Consider the following 20,632-nt stretch of genomic DNA (forward strand, 5'->3'; position numbering starts at 1 on the left):
CTCTAAAGTAAAGAAGGCCATTAGATTATGAGGCCATTTCCCTCTCTTAGATTATACAGCAGGGGTAGGGGGGGGCACGTATAGCCCTCAACACCACTGGATCCAAGCTGTAATGCAATTCATAAATACAAAAACTTACTTTTTCCAGCGATAAAACATTAAATAGTAGACTAACATGTTCTGTGGAGTTGTCCTTAGATGCAACATACATTTGCTGCCACCTCCCCAAATGAGCACAGACTGCTCCAAGTCACATACTACTCAGGAAATCAACACTGGAAGTGACAAATGCTTCTTTCAGTGTGAAGTGTGAAGAAAAAGGCTTCGACAAGCAACCTTATTTATAGAGAACAGACTATAAATCTACACTGAAAGCTGTTTTGTCGAACTGGCAAACAAGAACATCTCCTCAACTGGCAGCAAAAAGCAAAAAGCCATGACAACATTTTTTTTTCACCTACAAATCAAAAATAAAATCACCAGGACTTTTAATTCAGCAGATGTGCGGCAGCATAAAAAGCTGTGCTTTAATGTGACACACTGGTTTAAACCACACACAAATCATCATTATTCGGTGTTATTTGATGGGAAAGGAACTGAGTGCTACTGTTGAAATCACTGTAATGAACGATGGTCTGTCTGTGGCTTCACTCGAATCATTTCACGTTTATCTGTGCTGGACAAACAAAACAACTTATCAGGCAGTAAAGTCAAACAGCCGTGGTCAAATATTTGGTTTTAGATAAAAGGCCTGTGATTGTGGGCTATATGGCACGGTGCATTATCTTATCTCAGCCGCTTCATCCGCTTTCTATACAGCAGTGAAGAATTCAGGCGTAAAAAGTAACAGACATTACAAGCTTTCACAGTTTGAGTGACATACAAGTTTAACACTTCATTAATTAAACATAAAGCTTTTTAGACCGACTGAAGCACAAATGACAAAGAAAGGATGTGAAAAAGTGTGACACAAGTGTGCAACTTCTCCAAATCACCGACATATCTCACACGCACATCAGAAACCTATGAGGCCCCGTATGTGTCAAACTGGATCAGTCGTGTTGCCGTGTCTCGACCAAGCCTCTCTCGCTTCCAGCGCAGAGTAACTTGACCCCTCTGTATTGAAGCGATGCTGGAACATCAGAGGAAGCCAAATCAATTGTGGGAGATGGATTAAAGGTGGACAGCAGGGTGGAAGTCAGGAAGGCAGGTCCAAGGACACACACATTCTGCACAGTGAATAATCCTTTCTGTTAGCCCCTCTCTGACCTTACCCTCCCTTGAGTCAGGCTGGCTTTCTTTAACACTCTGGAGTCAGGCCTCAAAAAGAACTCCGGCCACTCTCTGCTTTGAGTTTGGCTCTTTGGGAAAGCGATATGCCTTGTCTGGAGACTGCCTATGTGACAGCAGACATAGTTTATATTACATCCACATCAAAAGCTATTAATAAACGCAAACTCTAAATCTGAAACCAATCCCCCAGACGCTTGGTCTTGGGCATCAGATTTGAGAAGATGTGACTGGAAGCATATGAGGGAATAATCATTTAAGCTGAAGGTGAGAACGCTGAGAAAACAGAGCTTTCCCTCTGTTGATTCCTTGCTTTTGAAAAGCCATGACAAAGAAAATTCTAAGAAGGAAATCTTTTAGAGCCACAAATTTTTAATGTTTGTCGTGGAACTACAATTCAGTTGACAATGATACTTTGGGCAAGACTTGTTTCGAAGTGTCTTGCTTCCTACGGTAAAAATACTGCTTCACTCGTGGCATGGGTATCACAACATCAATGAAGAGTGCTTCTCATCTGAACCAGTGTCAGCAGACAACACAAATCCTGTCTACACCGACATCTTTCAAAGCCATTAGTCCAAGATGTGCTGTTGTGTAAGAGTACGTGTGGCTACTATCGCTACGCTATTTCTGGACCACTTTAGTGACAGCAGCATCTCAAATAACACGCGATTCAAACACCCTCAAGTTTAAGAGCCTACAAAGAGACAGCAGCTACAGTATATCTCGTGGCAATAGATCTGAGAATGAAAAAAGGCCTTTGTTGAGAAATGGCTTCTTACACAAACTGTCATGTTTTCTCACTGCTTATGTTCTCATTTGTATCAGCTGGAAAGATTGAAGCATTAGTTGAAATTAAACTATTCATATCTTCCTATTCCCAAAAGCATCTCAACATTTCCAGGGCTGTAAAAAGTTTAACATGCGAATACAGACATGGCAAAAACAGTCGTCACAGCCCACAAATGGACGTGCAAGGCGTTGCGAGATAGGCCGACGAACCCTCTGAATTGAACGATATGCTGCCTAAACAAAAACACACTTTTGTAATTCTTTTCCCCTGGTCAGCGTTCTGGTTGATGTTTTGCCAGGTCCATGCCCTCGGATCACTGCACAGCAATTGTCAGAGGCACAAAGCAGGGGGAAGTGGAGGATGGAGGATGAGTGATGTAACAGAAGGCTGAATGAAAAAGAGACTGTCTATGTTTGGTATGTGCTGGGGGGCTTCCAAGCTAGGAAAAAAAAGATTTCAAGTCAGGCTTTTAGTGCTTTCACTGTACTATTTCTCATATTCTCTGTTTGAGATGTGAATGCGGTCGCATTCTTTTAATAAGGCATGCTTGAACATAATGCTCCACATGGAATACTTAAGGAAGCGGTGTATGGTGCTGGCTTAATGTGAGGGTCTGACAGAAAAGCTCTTTCTCTCCAGTCAAAGCACTACCTGAGGAAAGCCAAGGCACTTTGTTAGTTCATAACACTATTATTTGTTCATGTCAATTTCGTCCAAATAAAGGGTACACCAGTCTAAAAGCAACTTCTTCTGAATATTTTATCCTCCTACAAGAAAAACAGCGGCAAATCTGCTCTATTCAGGGTGAGGGTTAGCCTATGGAACTGGCGAGATTTGCTCAGACAGCAATACCCTCTGGGTTCTTTTCTTTATCTTTTATATTTTATTTATAGACATTCAGTCAAATTGCAAACAAAGAGCAAAGGCAGAAAACAAAGCTACATTCTCGAATCCATACCCACACCGCCCACGTAAATGTTCTTTAATAAATTAATCCTTTTTAACACATTTGGTTTCAAATTGACAGGTTTTAGACAAAGGCTGGGAAGCAATGGAAATTGCAAAGCACTGTGGTGAGAGAGGGAAGAGAGAAGAAGTAAGGAGAATAATGGTGGATAATTTGTAAGCAGCTAAATTAACTTTTGAATCCAATCTACATCACAAGTGATGAAGACTAGTCCAGAAGACTGATTGATCAGTTTTAACAAGTTTGCACAGTAAGATGTGCCATAGCAGCTTAGCCTGCACTTAGGCTTGCATGCAAAAGCTATTTTAGCCCCCAAATATCTGGTTATGTGTGCCAGATGGCCATATGCTGGCCGGGCTTTAATTCCCTGAATGAAATCTTCTCAAGGCCACAGTAAAAGAGGAGGAAGAGGCTGTGACTGGGTACACAAAGAGAACAAGAGGAAGCCATTAATTTGGCAAAGACTGATTTCTGGGACTGTTTATGCTTGAGACAGAATCTAATGGTTACGATAGCAACAGAACTGGAAGGCTGGAAGCAACAAAGTGAGACTGAAATCAGACAAACCTTTGGATGAGAAAGCTAACTTTGTAAGATTGCTTGTGATGTGCCACAGAGGTTTGTAAAGCCACGGTCATGGTCTTGAAGGACAAGTTGTGTATCTATTCTGACTTCTTACTCATGTCAACACATGTCATATTACTTACTATGGTTTGTGATGATGCTTAGTTTTTAATGGTGCTAGAAATTACCAAATATCGAAGCAAGAGACTCAATGTTGTCCTGTAGCATAATCCACAGGGTGGGAGGTATTTCTTATTGGAAGTTCTTACATGCACTAGAAAAGCCTCCGCTCTCCATCTGTATGCTCACTGTGTTCCAACAGCCATATTTTATGCAAGCAATGGCTACATGCACAACTTCCTTCCTGAAAACACACAGACACAGGAAGAAAAAGCAAACTCTTTTAATGAATGGTGGAGGCCTGACAACAGCCCATCTTTTTAATCCCTAATTCAACATATAGTTTGTGTTAAGTCATTGCTAGGACGGATTTTAGCTGTGTTGCATCAGCAGGTGCGGAGACGTGAGCTGCAATGGAGCGATTTGGTGCAGCAGGAAGGCAGGACAGGTGTCACCACTCAGGTATGAAACAAAGCCTGAGGGACATGTTATGAAAAGAGACATAGAATGGAGAGCAAATGAACCGGTTATTTCCAAGAATGTGAGAGAGGAGGACGTAATAGCTGCACTCATATCTGTCATAATACTCTGTAATATGGTCTTAGTGAACTCTGTGGTCATGAGGCTCCCAGAGCTGTGGTAGAATCTGACTGTTGTCGGGATTACCAGCACTTTTTATGTAATACTAGACAGGGCCGGGGCATTAGAGCTCAGTGCCAGATTTTGTTTCCGTTTGGTGATTTGAGCTAGTGCTCTCCACCGAATGCCCATTTGAAAAAAGATTTCTATCTGTGAAGTGTGAATCAGCGGTTTGACCAGCGTGCTCTTGTTGTGTGGGTGGTTTGGTAGAATCCTTCAAAGAATTTTCTCAGATAATGAAGGGTATGCTAGCAAGTTGTGGATGTTTTCTATTGAGAAATGTGGGGCAGACGAAAAAGCCTTGTTTGAGGTAATGCAGAAAACTGCAAAGCTTGCTGTTCGGTAACACCAGGAAACGCAAGAATGTGGTGAACCTGTCTCCATATTTTATCATCAAGTCAAGCACATGCTGTGTAAAATAGCTTCTCCCAGATTTACTGCCACCAAACCAAATGAACAGACAAAGCTCTCTCAAATGTAAGACACACATGATAACACAACCCTGTGACAGAATAGAGTCAGCAATCACATTAAACAAATGCTTCTAGACCTACAAACACCCACTGAGCTTCATCAGACTACCCTTTGCTTCTTTCTCAACCCTTCAACCTCTTTGATACCAATCAAATACACAACCCCGTGCTGCATTCATACCCCACTGAACTGACAATCATTGTCAGGGACTCAGTACATGACTGCCATCCTTTGTTGCAGTTTTTTGCTGTGCTAAACATCTCTATTGTTCAGCCCTGAACACAAACTGATGAGGTCAGCAGACCCTTGTTTGTAGTGGCCACATAAGACAAGATCAGACCAGACATGACATGTTTACAGCCAAAATCAGAGCCAAAGTAAGACATCCCAACCAGATCAGCTACAGTGCGTCATAACAGAGGTAATATGCAAGACGATATCTCCCTAGCATCCATAATGATGACATTACATTGTTCATTATGCAGTACATCCTCTTAATAAAGGAAGTTCGAGTTCATGCCTTCTGCATCCAATTACTTCAAAGTGAGTCAAACTACAGTAACTAGTTCAACAGATACAGGTGAATCCTGTGAGGGTCACGGCCTCTAACAAGGTTACGACTGAGCTTTAAAATCCTATTAAGGTGGATGATCTGGAACGTTCCTTTGACTGGAGTCTACTAGTAGGATCAAAAGCTCAAGAGCAAAGGCTCGTTTAAAACAATCTCTCCGTCTAGCCTACCCATCAGGAAAACTCACCTGAAACAAGAAAGCAATGGCTGCGGAAAAAGTATTTAAAAATAACATGGCTATTTATTTATTGGGTTATAAAGTCTAGACACACCGTGAAGGCACTGTCTTGTCAATTTAAAATGTGCTTTGCTGCCACAGATGGATGAATAATAGCGAGCAGAGTAACTGATTATCATTCAAGCCGTTGTTGTGCAGCCGGCTTACTTGGAAATATTTGGAATTCCAAAACAGCATGAATAAATTAAAATGAGTGGACCATATCAGAGTCCGGTATTTATAGCTGACAGAGCTTATGTAAGACTTTTCAAAAAAAAAAAAAAAAAAATCACTGAAGATATTTCATGTTAGCCCTGATGAATGGGCTGGATGGACCAGGATGAAAATACATGCATGATCTCTGGGAGCTTTTCCATTTTAGAATCGTCTCTCAGCTAAAAGGTAGTTGAAAAGACTTAAACGTATTTATTGCCCATAACTAATTCCATTCAGCTTGTTAGATGGTGTGATCCTAACACAAGGTGCCGCCTTTGCGTTAAACTCCCACTGTGCTGACATTTCATCGAAAGGATCTATTGAGTTTTTCTATACATATTTCATACTGCCATATGGTGCCTCAGATTAGCATCAGACAGGATCGAGTCTGTTGTTTGACTCTTGTAACCACCGTGATCATATCTCTTTTTCTGCTCTCATCATTGATGATAGATTCCACAAAAAATAGACCTGACACCCTCAGCCTCATCTGCACACAGACAAAGACTGGCTGTGTTACTTCTGTATCCTAAATGAGGATACAGATTAGAAAGCATTGCTTTAAGAAGCAATATGGAGCATGGTTGTGTCTTTTCAGTGCTAATGATGCTAACTGCACTGCAGCTGACACACAGGCCCTTCCCAACTGTACTCTTGACTAAAAAACTATTTTCTGCAATGTCGACAACACTTCCAAAAAGAAAAATGAAGGGCCACTATGAACTGGGAATTGTGCAATCAATACATGTACAGTCGCCTGCATCAGCAAAGTGCTCACGCTGACCAGAAAGAGGGAAATTTAATAAACAAGCAATGCATGTACGTACTGTTGTAATATCCACCAATGCTGCTGATTAAACAACTGGTGCGTGTATTTATATAGTTTTGGCAGTATTACTTGAAATGAACAATGGCAGCCCAAAAGTGCTTCCTAACTGCTGCTCCTCCCCTGACGTCCGCTCCCCTGGCTTAACATGTCCAAATGACTAATGTAGCTGACGTATCCAACCTCCAGTTCCTCTAGAGCTTCTACATATGGGCAGACCTTGCTTTTCTCAGTATTTGTGCAATAGTAGTTGATAATTGACACATAACAAACACGCTTTGAAAAATACAAAGTGAACGAGCTGTAAAGATTGACAGCTTTCTTGTAGCATAGCAGACTGAAACACACATGAAGGGGTAAAATGAACTCCAGTCTTCCCAAAAGTTTTAGAGGCTGGAATTCTGGATAAGCATTAAGAGGCCACTATGCTCTGTCCAAAGTACTTGTCGGATGGTGGACAGCTTCTGAAACTCCCTCCCCTGACAAATTCACGACTCTGGATTAGATCCCCGTCTGTGTCCAACCATTTCTGTAACTCTTTTGTAAGCAGGGTCACTGCGGCAAGGCCTCAACCTTGATACGCCGTACAGGTTCTACCAGGTGAGCTTGAGTCTGGCATTATGACCGTCGCCATCTTAGCTTTTTGGAACCAAAATTGACCATATTTGGATAAAAGGGTGGAGCTGGGTAGGACACACATTGCTACATCTTTATCCTGATTGGATCTTATTGTTGCGACTTGTCAATCACAAGGCAGCCACGCTCTAAAGCATACCCAGCTTTATCGTGCGTTTTACTCTAAATGGGAGCATAATTTACAAAATGAACATCAAGCCTCGAGCCTGCATTAGCTTCACTTTTCAGACCACCTGGGTCCACTATTTACACACTCTATGGGTCTAAATTTAGCCTTGAACTGAGTCTAAATTCTGCCCATGAACCCTTAAGAGTTCTTGCACAGAAGACCACAAGAGTGGCACAAATGCAGTGTGGGCTAATTGAGCAAATGCACATGGAGAGAAAGATGACTCCAGACAGTTCAGCCTCCTTAATCTGTGATTAGACAAGTGGGCAGGGCATCCAGCTCAATGCTATTTGAGAGTTGACACTCAAGGGACTATTATGTCTTCAACTAGACAGCAAGTTGATTCTGCTCTCAGGATATGATTTAGCCCAGAGAAGGACATTTCCATCAGGTTCATGAGCACAGCAACAACATTAAAGAAATGGTCTATGAGTGAGGCTGGAAGTAATTATGAGATTTTGTCACTAAAAACTATTCTCAGTGGAACAAACAGAACTACACATAGCTTGTGTTTGTTTACAAGAGTAGACTGCACTAGAACGCAGCACAGGACCTCTCGCTGCCATCATGACAATGCTCCGTGTTTTCAAATGGTCTGTCATGTGCGCTCATTCATCCACGCCACCGTGTTTTGAATCTGAACTAACGGTCTCTGTGCTGCTGCTGGCACATACAAGGCAGGAAATGCCTGAATGGGAGAGGTGGGAAATAAGTCGAGAAAAAACAAAAGAGAAATATGAGTTGAGAGACATTGTCCTCGATGTGCTTATTTTGACAGGATCCTCCCTGTGTCAGGGAACAGTTTCCTTGTCTCACTTGTTGGATCGGGAAGTTGGATCTCTTCATGAGCAGAGACCCCAGTATCCACCCACACAAGTATCTGGCCTTTCTCACATTCTGAGGTCCAGGCAGGGGGAAACAAACATATCTTCCCCTTGTGAGGAATTCAACATGAGCATTCAGCACATGCCCGTTTACTGTGAAGCTCCGGGGCCAGTTCAGCAAAACTTTTCAATGGGGTGAGCTATCCACGGCTCCAATCCTGACCCCCTCCCCTCCAAGAGCACAGGTTGTTGGTCTACAACAGAATACAAAAGGGGGGCTGAGGACAGAGCAAAGCAGCCTGGCTTCAGCTGCACCAGCAGCTCTCCAGTTGCCAGGAATGTGGAACGTTTCCCAAGGAAATTCCTCCTCCTCCAGGAAGACATGGAAGGAAACCAAGAGAATTTTGACACATTTCAGGCAGTGGGAGTGAGCATGAAAAAGAGGGGAGTGAAGGTGCTGATTGGTCGACTGCTAGCAAGTGTGTGAACAGCATGGTGGAGCATGCCGTCAAGTAATGTTTCCAAAACCGATGAATGTATTTTAAGAAGGACCCACCAACATGAATAAACAGCCCCAAAACATACATTTTAATCCTCTATAATGGTAGTAGAGATGAAAAGATCTAAGAACTAAGGAACAGTGAATGATTTATTCTTTCACATATGCAATTCAGCATTAAAAATGTTCATCAAGTAAGACCACAGAGAGCAGAACAATGAAAACGTGCCATGCTCCCAGAGACTGAGCAGCTGTTTGACTTTGACACCACAGTGACAGTGCCATTTGTGTGCATCAGATGTCTGTTAGTGTCGCTGAGCAGAGATTGTAAACATGACGCAGCCGGACAAGGAGTGCTGTGTCACAGTCCTGAAGGATGCTGGAGATGGCTGGTGAGCCTTGTTTATGATTGCAAAAGGAAGCAGAGGATTAAGCAGACAGTGTCTGTGTGCAGCATCAGATTACCAGCTCTATTTTTCCTGTTATGAAATCAGATTACTGCAGCTCCCCTGCTAGGAGAAACAATATCCAAGCCTTGAGATGGCGGGTTTATCGAAGAGGTGAAAGGGGAAAGTAAGCTCATATTATCTGACAAACAGGCCCTCCTTATTTGTGTCCTCATTTAATGGTTTCGGGGTTTCCACTAGAGGTCGGCTGACAGAGGATTTTTAAAGAAATAATAGTTTGGAGCAGGAAAAAGGCCAGTAATTGGCCAGGGCCCCTGCTCCACGCTACAGGCGCTTGATTACAGCAAAGATAATAGTCACGATTATTTTAGTATATATTAAGATCACGATTATTTAACATGATTACTCACTGACTTTGGAAAGGCACATTACTTGAACTTTAGGCCTCTCGTCTTTAACCGTGGACTTCCTTAAACTTTAATTTAAGGGGAAAACCCCGGGTTTCATCTTAGGTTTAAAAATGTAGACAGAGAATTAGATGTTAAACAAAGGGATTAAGGCCAGGGAGGATACCAGAGATTGCATGCTAACAATTCCAACTTCAGGATTTAATAAATGGCTGTGTGAATCATAGCATAAGGGATACATAAAGACTTGGGGCTGACAGCTTCATCTCCACTGACCTAGAACAAAGAAGAAACAATAATGTTGCTGCAGTCCAGGCCTGAGTTTGTTTCTGTTTATCTTCTTGCGGCACACATCTATTCAATACACCATGCAGAGGTGGGGCAGAAGAAACAAACAACTGACCAGAGCCTAAAAGTGCACTCAGTTACCGAGACATGGCTCTGCTGCTCGCCAGAGAGTGAGGTCATCTTGGGACGCACATGAATCAAACAGCCAGAGAAAGGGATGCTCTGCTCAACCAAAATAAACGTCACAGGAAAAGAGGAAAGATGTTGTTTTGCAGCTTTTGGGAAAACCTTTCAGATACCTTCACCTCTCTGAACCCTGCTAGTGTGACTTTAAAAGACAGATGCATATTTGAAGTAAAAATATTTATGGACTGAAAATGTCACGTAAAAATATTTCCAGCTCTTCCTTCAGTGGCCAAAATAAAACCTGTAAATTGGTAACAGGTGTCTAACAAGCCCCCTACCATTTTAGTAACAACAGACCCTGGAGGGCTTCTATGGCAAACATGACCAAATTGCTTAGTTGCTCCAATCATATTAGCAAAGAGGGGAAAGGTCATAACTTTTGACCCCAAGTTGTAAAAGATTTTTGAACTTGGTAAGAAGCCAACCCTCTCATGCTGCTACATATTCTTTATTGCTAGTAGATAAACATCGCACCATGTTGACCTCTGCATTAGTGTCATTCCTGCAAATACCACATCGCTCCCTGCTCAAACGCCTGCCTTGTCATAGATGAAGGGAGGCATCAGGCAAACAGTCTACAGAAGTCATAAAAGCCACCAAATCAATGCTGTCAAAAATATGAATCTTTCTCCTGTCTCTAACAGCAAGTTGCCCACACAGCTCCGCCTCCTCTCACTCACTTCTCGTCTCATTCGCTGCAGTTGAATATAGCCTAATAATTTTAAGCAATAGCTCACAGCAGGCCTTGGTATATTGCAGATTTTGTTAGGGTGTCAGATGATTAAAGAATGGAAGCAGAGCCTCCGTGACTGGTTTTGATTGACAAAGAATACAACAGAAGTGCAGTTTGGAAATACTTTGCATTTGAGGCAAATGAACAAGGAGAGGCTGAGGATACAAGCAATGATCCTGCAGAGCAGTGCTAACGAAAAGTGATCACAAACCAAATGGAACAAAGCACTTGAATGGTCGACATGACAACCTCTATGAAGAATTTTTTGAGAGGTTGGTGACAACTCCCATTTCAACATCACTAAGCATTAAACAAGATGCTCTAGTACACTGCTGCTGATAAGTATGTTGTGCTATTGTTGGACCAACAGCCATTTGTAATTCTCAAAAGCTAAACTAATCCCCCTCAAATCTCTCAGGCCTGAAGAATCTCAGACTGCAGAGTTTCAGTTGATAACCAAACACCAACATGCATACAAGCCTTATTATTATTATTTTTTTTTTTAAAGAAATCATTGAATTAATCCCGTAATAAGTATTTCAGGAGCCACCTCATGCATCTTAGCTGTCTTAGGTTACTCAGCAACATTACCACAAGCATTGGCCAGTAATTTGTTGATGGTAAAATTGAGAAAAAGGTGGGGTAAGCCCTTTGTACTCTCATTACTTTAGAAGGTGGTTAACACAAGAACAAAAATCTCAGCTTATTAGAAATAAACTGCGACACCAATACCACATGGTATTAGAAACACTGACAAGGTGGCAGAATGGCAGGCAGTGCTGGGAAAAATACAATGCTAGTCCAACTGGGGCTGCCACAGCACTCGTCTGACAGGTAAAAAATACTGTGTCACATACAGCAGCATTTTGCAACATGCTATCCTATGGTTGTAATTAGATATAATAAGCAATGGATGACAATAAGTGAGAAGAGCAAAGGGCTCCTTGTCCAAATAAAAGACCCTGTGAAACAATCAATGAGTACTTAAAAAAGAAAGGCATGTTCTAGTTTTTTAAGAGTTGTTAGGGACCCACAATCCCATGATGAGAGGCAGCACAAGAGCTGACACCATATTTTCCATTGTGAATTAAATATTTTGCCCTGAGCATGGCGTTCAGTAGGGCTGCAGGGCTTAGGAGGATCAATTTGTTCAAATACAGGTCTTATTAATGAACAACAGCTGTGTGGTGTTTTTGAATAGAACAATAAAAAAGCCAACAGCCCCGTGCCCTCATGTGAAACTGTGCCACTTAGCTGGACACCCACATTTGCTAAAGGCTAGTGGAGGAGCAAACAGCTGCACAAAGAATGGCCCAACCCCTGAAAGAATGCCAAGGCAGAATCCCCAAAACAGTCCTCGGGTTGGGCTCTATGCAAGCCCTTTCACACCAGTCTGAGATGGACTTCAGACATGAGGCAGAGAACGGGCTTGGCAAATTACTCTGCAAAATGCTGTGAGAACTGCAACTCCGAGGCACCACGTCAAACAAGAATCACAACAAGAATGCTTAGCCTAAATAAACAACTGTGTCGCACATCATTATCTACATGACTTTTACTACTTCACATCTAAGCAATGCTCCCAGTCATCAACAAAGACAACGACTGGTAAACCTTTACTCTATGCCTCATCAATAATCCATTATCATCCTCGTCCTTATCCATCTTTAATACAGAACCTTGTATGTCATCCACTACAGTGAGCAAGCACATAGTGTGGAGGCAGAGATGTGGGAAACCAATGTGCCATGTATGGCACACTCTTGCTTTTACTGCTAGCCAGTGCTCTTAAAACTTAACAGATCCAGTTATCAGACATGCTCACTTTAGTCTTATGTCAGAAAACAACACTTGCTCTATAGCGTGTAGACCTAAGACACTTCACTGCAGACAGACATCAGCGGTCCTGTAGTTTTGGTCGTGGAATGTGTGAGCTTAAGGTCACGGAAAGTAACCGTCCTTTCAAGAGCTAAAATGAAAATAATGGAATGGCAGTCGTAAACAGGACTAGAATAAAATGGGTAGTGAGGTGTCGAATAAGGGAGCGATGCTGCCATTCGAACTCTCACACTAGTTGGCTTCAAATCAGCCCAGCTGCCTCAGACAAAACAGAATCGGAATGATCACCACTGCTGTAAATTATCAATGTTTTCCACATGCTGTGACTCCATTGACACTTGCATACCCTCATGCATGCACCAAAGAGGCAGCAGGCAAACAAACACACACACACACACACACACACACACACACACACACACACACACACACACACACACACACACACACACACACACACACACACACACACACACCGACTGTGGAGGAAACCCTCCCCTTGCAAGCCCACTTCTCTCCCAATGAGTGGAACAGATCTAGGTCAAAGCTGATTAATGTGCCCACAGCTCCCGGGAGGTTTCTGGTCAGGTGGCAGCAATGCCTGCTCACTGACGATGAATACTAATGCAGAGTGTTACCGACTATTGCTGCCATATTCGACATTAAACGGAATCATCAGAATAACACCAAGACAGTGCGGATGGCGGCGAGTAAATTTGCAAACACAGAGAGTGACAATCAAAACAGTTGACTCTCTCCTTGCGCCAGCTGCTGTGTCAACACCACGAGTGGTTGTGTTTGTGCTGGTCTTGTGGCTGTGTGAGACCAGCTAACCATCGAGATCTGATCATAGAGCATAGAGAACAGCTTGCAACACATGATCACGAAAATGATGTGGTCTTCAAATGGCCAGCCGGCTGCTGAACTGCCCATTTGCCTGAACAACTAATGTGACAGTGCAGCCACAGGACGAAAGGCATCCGTGTCACTGTATTTATAGACAGTTGTGTTTTTATTAGGAGGCATGCATTCTGTAAACCAGTTCAAGTACAGGCCTGCATGGACAAAGGAAAAGCAAATCTGAAAAGCTCTGACAACCTCACCACAAAGCAGAAGATGAGCAGCAGCAACCCTTCTGACCGTTAAACTAGTTAGCTGAACTTTTGTTAACGCTAGCTAGTTATCATAACGGTCGGCACAATTGCACACTTTCAGACCACGTCTAAGATATTGGTGTAAAGTATACAATTAAGCATTGGCCATTTTAGCCAACTGCAGGTTTATTCGGAAAAAAATGTACTTTGGGTAAAATGCTTTTAGCACGAAACATGAGAGGAACTCGACCATCAGTGCTATTTGCTAGGTAGCTTTAGCATTAGCCACCTTGCTAGTTAGCTTGCTAGTAAGCGACCCAACACTGTTTTGGAAATGTGTGGCAGCTCGTCTCTCCCGCTTAACGTTACAGTCAACGAGGGCGTTGTTAGTCCGACGCTCGTCTACTGCTTATCAAGCCACACGGTGATCTGTCAACATTGTGGTTTGTGGTATTTTGACGCTAACACAACAATGTTAACGTTACCTCGGAACGCAGCTTGGGGATGATCGGTCTATCTCCCAGGTCGCAAAGAGGTTCATGGGTACAGGCATGCTGCCGGAGCCCAGGACCACAGCCCCGGCTAACGCTCCGGTCGGGAGGGATGTCGGTGCAGGTCCACCGCCGCCACCGCTGCTCGGGTTCAGGAAAGCGGCCCGGACGCCTCCTCTTTCTACAGCCGCCGCCATCATCACCTCCACTGCCTGGGGAGCAGCTCTTGCTATGTGTCGGACAAACGCGGGAGCCGCTGAACTGTGCTGCCTGCTCCGGCTCCTCCAGACTCGCTGCTCCTCTACACTGACTGGAGATGCTGATAAGCGGGGCGGGGCATGTCACTGCTGATAGGGGGCAGTACGCCCCCGCTTCCAGGGTGGGACATCCTCAGCCTGGCTGTTAACCACCTCAGCGCTAACAGTAAGTGTGGAAACAGGTCTGGTTATGTGAGCCGATTCCTAGCCAAGCCTCACAGCGCACCGCTCTACTCGTTTTACATGTGTTCCTGTAAAAATACTGGATGCACATATGACAGGAAAGGTATTTTTGAGTAGCTATTATAGACAGTGACTTTACAGGAAATGATCAGCTGGGGAATTGGCTTGGCATCAGACTTGCTCACGTAAATAATTTTGTACACAGCTTCGTATATTAAGTAAATCATGCCCTGATTTCATACAAAAAGTTTGCACACAAATAAAAATGCACCAATTCAACATGGAGAGGATTTGTGGTCAGATGCGCTTTATAGTTGCTTTTGTTCTTCATTGCTCATTATTTTAGTATCTAGTCTTAAATGCTCACTGCTGGCTGGTGTAAGCTGCTGTGGAGAGATAAGCCTACATACACTGTAATGGAAATAAACTGTAGAGGCTCTTCAGACTTGTCATTGTGATCAGGGACAAGTTTGCCACAGTTGTGTTTCAGTCAAAACTTTTTTATTGGATGATTGGTATAATGCATGTACACAATAAACACATGTTTTGTGTATAGTTGTGGCCCTAGCAACCATTCAATTATAATTCCTAACAAAATCTGTTAATGTAAAAATGGTTTCACAGTAATCCTTCAGGTTGGCAGGCTTTGGTAATAACTCCATGTTATTCATGATTTGTCATCAGTCTGTGATCACATAATGACACCTTGATTCAGGCATTGTTCCCGTGTTGTGAAACCCATTGACTGTAACTGTGACTAAGGCCTCAAACAAAACTGACTTGACTTGACATGCTCAGTAGGGTTGGGTAATGTGTGTGACAGCCTGTTTAAACTGACTGGAACAAAATACCTCCTGATTTTATTAAATGTGTGTTTTGCACAATCAGTCGTCTGACCTATATATCAAGTCATCATAGTTGGCAGGTTCACCATTGCGTCATAGACTTTTTCAACTGTTTCAACAGAGAAGTAAACCATTGGCATACACCACAGCTCACACAGTCACACAGGGTGTGAAATCTGCTATTAAAAAATAAGCTAAGCAGTTTGTTACAGTCTCATGGAATATATTGTTGGCAATGCAAAGCATGCTGTGAATGTAAGAAATCTAATCTGTCATCCTTAGGCAACTCCATGCACCTGACAGCACTTAATCTTCCAGACCGAAACACTGGCAACATCCCCTGTGGTTGCTAGTAATGATGCTGACAATCCTAATAAAATGTAAATATTTGTCATCCCTTAGCTCACTGTTCCCTTCTCTAACAATACATTTAACAATATTAGGCTCATGTAGAATTCAGTAGTATATTTATAGCGAGGTGAGGTAAGGTAAGGTAATTTCAATAAACAAAGCACTTCTTACAAATAAAGGAAACTCAATTACATTAAATTGAAAAGAGAGAAAGACAGCTAGATATCAGATAATGTATTTGTATTAATTAAAGTATTCTTAATTCTTTTTTTATACTAAGGTGTCTGGATATGAAGACCAGAGAGTTTTTTTTTTTTTTTTTTTTAGCATAAATCTGCAGTGTATGTTGGCCTCCTTCTTTTATTCATCATTTTATCACCATTTTCACCTCAGTAATTTTCATCACAAAATTGGATGAATAAATGGATAATGGATGGCTGGACAATGGATAAAATGATTAAACAAAGAAGCTTGGAGTGCGTCGCCACCTAGTGTTTAAAAACAGCACTACAACAAAATGTAGGACATGGAGCGCATGTTGTGATTCATCCAATAGATGGCAGACTGTCTGCATATTTGACAGGATATTACAAGATCTCTCTCTCTCTCTCTCTCTCTCTCTCTCTCTCTCTCTCTCTCTCTCTCTCTCTCTCTCTCTCTCTCTCTCTCTCTCTTTCCTCTCTCCTTCTCCCCCCCTTGCCTCCCCTCCTCACTCCACCCTCCTGATTGAACCCCTTCGTATAAGTGTGAGTGGGTGGTGCATATATTGTGACACTGTGTCACCATTGATGTTTCCACAACACAACAGTCTGACACTTCATAAGTCAGCCTTTCACCTTTATTGAATTCTGCAGAAGAGAATAAAATACCCAAGCATCACTTTGCCACAGAACACCTGCTCAGTGGCAGACATCCTCCCACAAAATCAAAGAAATTGCTCGCATCCTAATATCAAGTGAAGAAAGGTCTGGAGTGAAGAGGAGACTGCTAGTGCTGATGTTTTGGAAAGGTTGCAGGGCATTTCCTGTTATTAAAGGCAGCTGAGAGTCTGTCTGACAGACAAAGACAGGAGAGTGAGCACTGCAATGCATCTCTCCTACCTCAACATATAGGCACCAAACAATAATTACTCATGTCATCTGATTTGGTAACGTCTCATTCTTTTGACTGTTATTTCTTAATGCGAGAGTGATGAGAAGCAAAGGAAATTTGCAAGCAGATCTTTCTTTTTAATGTGTGAGTTTTTGTTTTCGCCTTGTTTTGCATGCCACCTCCACACCATCAAAGTCAGATATTTTTAATGAGCAAGCCTGTGATTACAAGCTAAAAACAGCACTTTTCTGAATCACTGCACAGGGCTTCAAGATTGCAGTCACGCATGTTCTGGTTTAAATTTAGAACTTCAAGGGCAGCAGGGCTTTCTAATGTTTGTGAACACTTGGCAAAGTGAGGGTGATATACAGCCCTGGTGGAGTTGGGGGAAGGGAGGGCATGGGTTTTCCCTCCCCTGGTGCTCTTGGATGCTCCTGTGGTCGATAAAAAATGATTAAAAAAAAAGGTGCACTCTTTGGTGGCCCATTATGTTGAAAATGTGGTGAAGTGCCATCTAAGGGTAGCCCTCCAGTGGAGAAAACATGATAAAGTGGAGAAAACACGATGCAGTGCCGTATATGTGGGGTACCTTGCTTGCCAGAAAAGGGTTTGAAGCTGTTTCACCATTAATGCGTCACGACTTTCTGAATGCTGGAGCTCCACAGCATGCAGCTGGCTTCCTCTTTTATTCATATTGTCACCCCTGCCCTTCAGACAGCCTGAATCCACTGAATGCCAGTGGACACCAGCGCAACACCACCAAAAGGGCCTGCTTTGAAACGCTCTCCAGGAATCGTCAGTGCCACCAGATATTTCAGCTTCCACCACTGAATGGGGACATAGTAGGAAATGAGTTGGGGTTCTGCTGGATTTTTTTTACTGCAATTTGGCAACACAGCACTGATGAATTGAATCTGATAATGTGCTTATTGTTCTAGCAGAGAGAGCATATTAGTATTGTCAATGTGTTCACTGTTAAAATGTAGTCGGTCCCTATATGCAGCACAATCTGGACTAAATTGGCACATTAATAAGAAGTGTTTTGGGCCAGTTGAGAGGCACAGAAGAAATTATGTGCAGCCATATGCTGACCCCAGAGGAGCTTAGTGGCGTTGTGCAGCAGACAAGTATGAATACGGTGCGTGGGAGTCGTATGATACCTGCAGCACAGACACTGTTTATCTGACTTGGTGCCTCTGGAGCCACAGTCAACATCTGCCTTCCTACTCACTTCCTACTTTGAAACAAAAAGGACGTTGACTGGACAAGATTGAAAGAGACAGATGAAGACTTTTTTATTTTTCAATTTGAATTGCATTCATGCATATTTTTAGGGGAGTTTTGTTCAGTTTTGACTTTAATTAAAATCATATCAAAATGCACATTCTACCGTCAGTTTCACTGAGGTGGTTAGTGTTTGCAAGGAGACGCTGGTGGCGTGATCTCTCAAGTTGTGGTGAAAAAAGGGTTAACTTTCCGGTCTATCAAGGCCAACCCACATAACATGAGTTTAAGGGGGGTCTCATTCATCAGGGAAACTGTGCACAGCGTTACTATTATGTTTCTCATTTCACACACATATTACAGCTGGCTTCAGTCTCAGCTCAGAGGGATTGGTCTCTGGTGAGCAGTCAGACACAATTTAAAGGTCCTGTCTGTTTGTAATCTGCGAGAAAGATTGCCACATGGCCTGATACAGTAGAGCAGATCAATCCAAGGCACATCTCTTTCTCCTTCATAAGCTCTCCATACACCTCTCACTACTAATCACACTTCAAAACACTAAGGGCTGCAGATAAGCTGCTGATGTCATTAAGCTTTTGCAAGCCTAGCAAATTAAGGATATTATGTTTCATGGATTATATCCTTGGTTACGGCAGAATCGATGCACAATTTCCTGCATTTTGATTCATCTCAGGTATTATCATCATTTCTTTGTGTGGTTTGGCTTCGGATACTGATTAAATACTGTTAATACAAAGGAGAGCAACATCATGTAAGGAAGGTGAAATCTGACGCCCACTGTGTGTTGTGTAAATGGCAAGTTTCAACCCAAGTTACAAAGCTCATTACATTGAACAATACGGTAATGTCCCATTTGACTGGAAGGAAACAGGACCACACCGTTCTGCACCTAAATGACCAATCTTGACCAGTGTAGTCTAAGCGGATACAATGTAGACACAAGGTTTCATTCAGCGGTCGAATGTCTGCTCTTTGCTCACAGCACTGAGATGTTCATCCATCTGTCTGACTTTATGTGCTTTGAATTCCTGCAGAAGGTCATTTCCAGTGTGGGGATCACAAACTCAGATATAAAATTTAAATTTTCATGTTTTCCACTTGCTCATTTAAGCCTCTCTTTCTTAGACCACGTGGCTGATAGGACAGGGATCTGATTGGCTGATTATGCTTTGCAGCCTGGATGCGCAACTTTGAATTTTTCATCTTGAATCCTCATGTCCGAGTCTCGCCAGTCTAATTTCATGACACGGTGTTCAAGTGCTTCTATGATTTAAACCCTTATGGCTCTTCTTTGCTCCCACACAGCAGCTACCCCTTTATCCAACAACAGTTTAAATTGTGTTGCAAATATGTTATTTATCAATGTAGATGGATATCCAGCGACACAAGTACTGGTATATGGATAGTGTGGGTGGGACAAATATATGAAATATAAGAGTCTTTGTTTGGTCTTTTCCTCCCTCAGAAGAGGACATAGCTATGTCATTTAACTTACTAAACAGATCTTTATGATGTTATAAAACCAAATCTGCATTTTAATTTCAGTTGTGGCTAAGCTGAGACACAGCATAAATGGATGGATTCAAAATTTCATTCCATTTCACCATCTAACACTGAAATGATGTGAAAATCCCATTTGGAGGCTATGAAGAGATTCTCCAACACAAGCCCTTTATCATGTTACAAAGAAAGCATGGCAAGAATACGCCTGGTTTCCAAGAACTTACTTCATTTAATGTACATTTGCACATGAATGACATTGATATTCTCATTCAGTCTAGCCAACATGTTTTTTTTTTGCCACTTGTTTATGGAAACTCTCCTGACGCAGAGCACATTAACATTTTGAGTCGAATAAAACCACTCCTCTGTTTTCCTTTTCTCAGACATCTACAGATTTGTGCTAATAGCAGTGTACTGAAGAAAGACGGATAGTGGAGAATAGGAAGAGAGGATAAAAGAAGAGAGACAGCCAGGGGAAATGAAAAAGGGATGGAATAAGTTGATGAAATCCTATTAGAACATGTAGTATGCATATCAGGAGAGACATCACGTGCAAGCTTCGAATCTCATCTTGATCTCACAGTACATGAACTCTGCATAAAGCACATTCATAATTCTCATCCAGTCCGTGGTGCCAGTGCAGCTTCACTGATCTCTGAAGAATGCACGAGCAGATTCCCCTGACACTCATTGTGTTTCCACTCTGGACAATGCGGTCTAGAAAGACGAAAGCGATGGAGCTGCCATTAGCAAGAATGTCAGCCGCAGAGAACAGAGACAAGCAGGCAAGACAAAAAAGCCCTGCAGGAGTCCTAAAGAGCTACAGCATCTCCTGTGAGGGCCGACCAGGTCTCACTGCACAGCCAGGTAGCCTTACAAAAGCCACCTCTGGACTAGAGCCAACAT

The 20,632-nt window shown here is 42.5% G+C and overlaps 1 protein-coding gene across 2 annotated transcripts in view; it reads right to left on the reverse strand.

Annotated features, from left to right (window-relative positions):
- Positions 1-14,713, reverse strand: part of LOC139340890 (phosphofurin acidic cluster sorting protein 2) — a 44,054-nt gene extending 29,341 nt beyond the window's left edge. The window contains exon 1 of one of the 2 annotated variants that reach the window (XM_070977000.1): positions 14,245-14,713. In XM_070977000.1, coding sequence (XP_070833101.1) covers positions 14,245-14,450 — 206 coding nt within the window. In that variant the 5' untranslated portion in view covers positions 14,451-14,713. The remainder of the gene's footprint in view (positions 1-14,244) is intronic. The other variant, XM_070976999.1, reaches the window with a different exon arrangement.
- Positions 14,714-20,632: the final 5,919 nt, after the last annotated feature.

The sequence above is a fragment of the Chaetodon trifascialis genome, chromosome 13, assembly GCF_039877785.1.
Source record: "Chaetodon trifascialis isolate fChaTrf1 chromosome 13, fChaTrf1.hap1, whole genome shotgun sequence".
NCBI lineage: Eukaryota > Metazoa > Chordata > Actinopteri > Chaetodontiformes > Chaetodontidae > Chaetodon > Chaetodon trifascialis.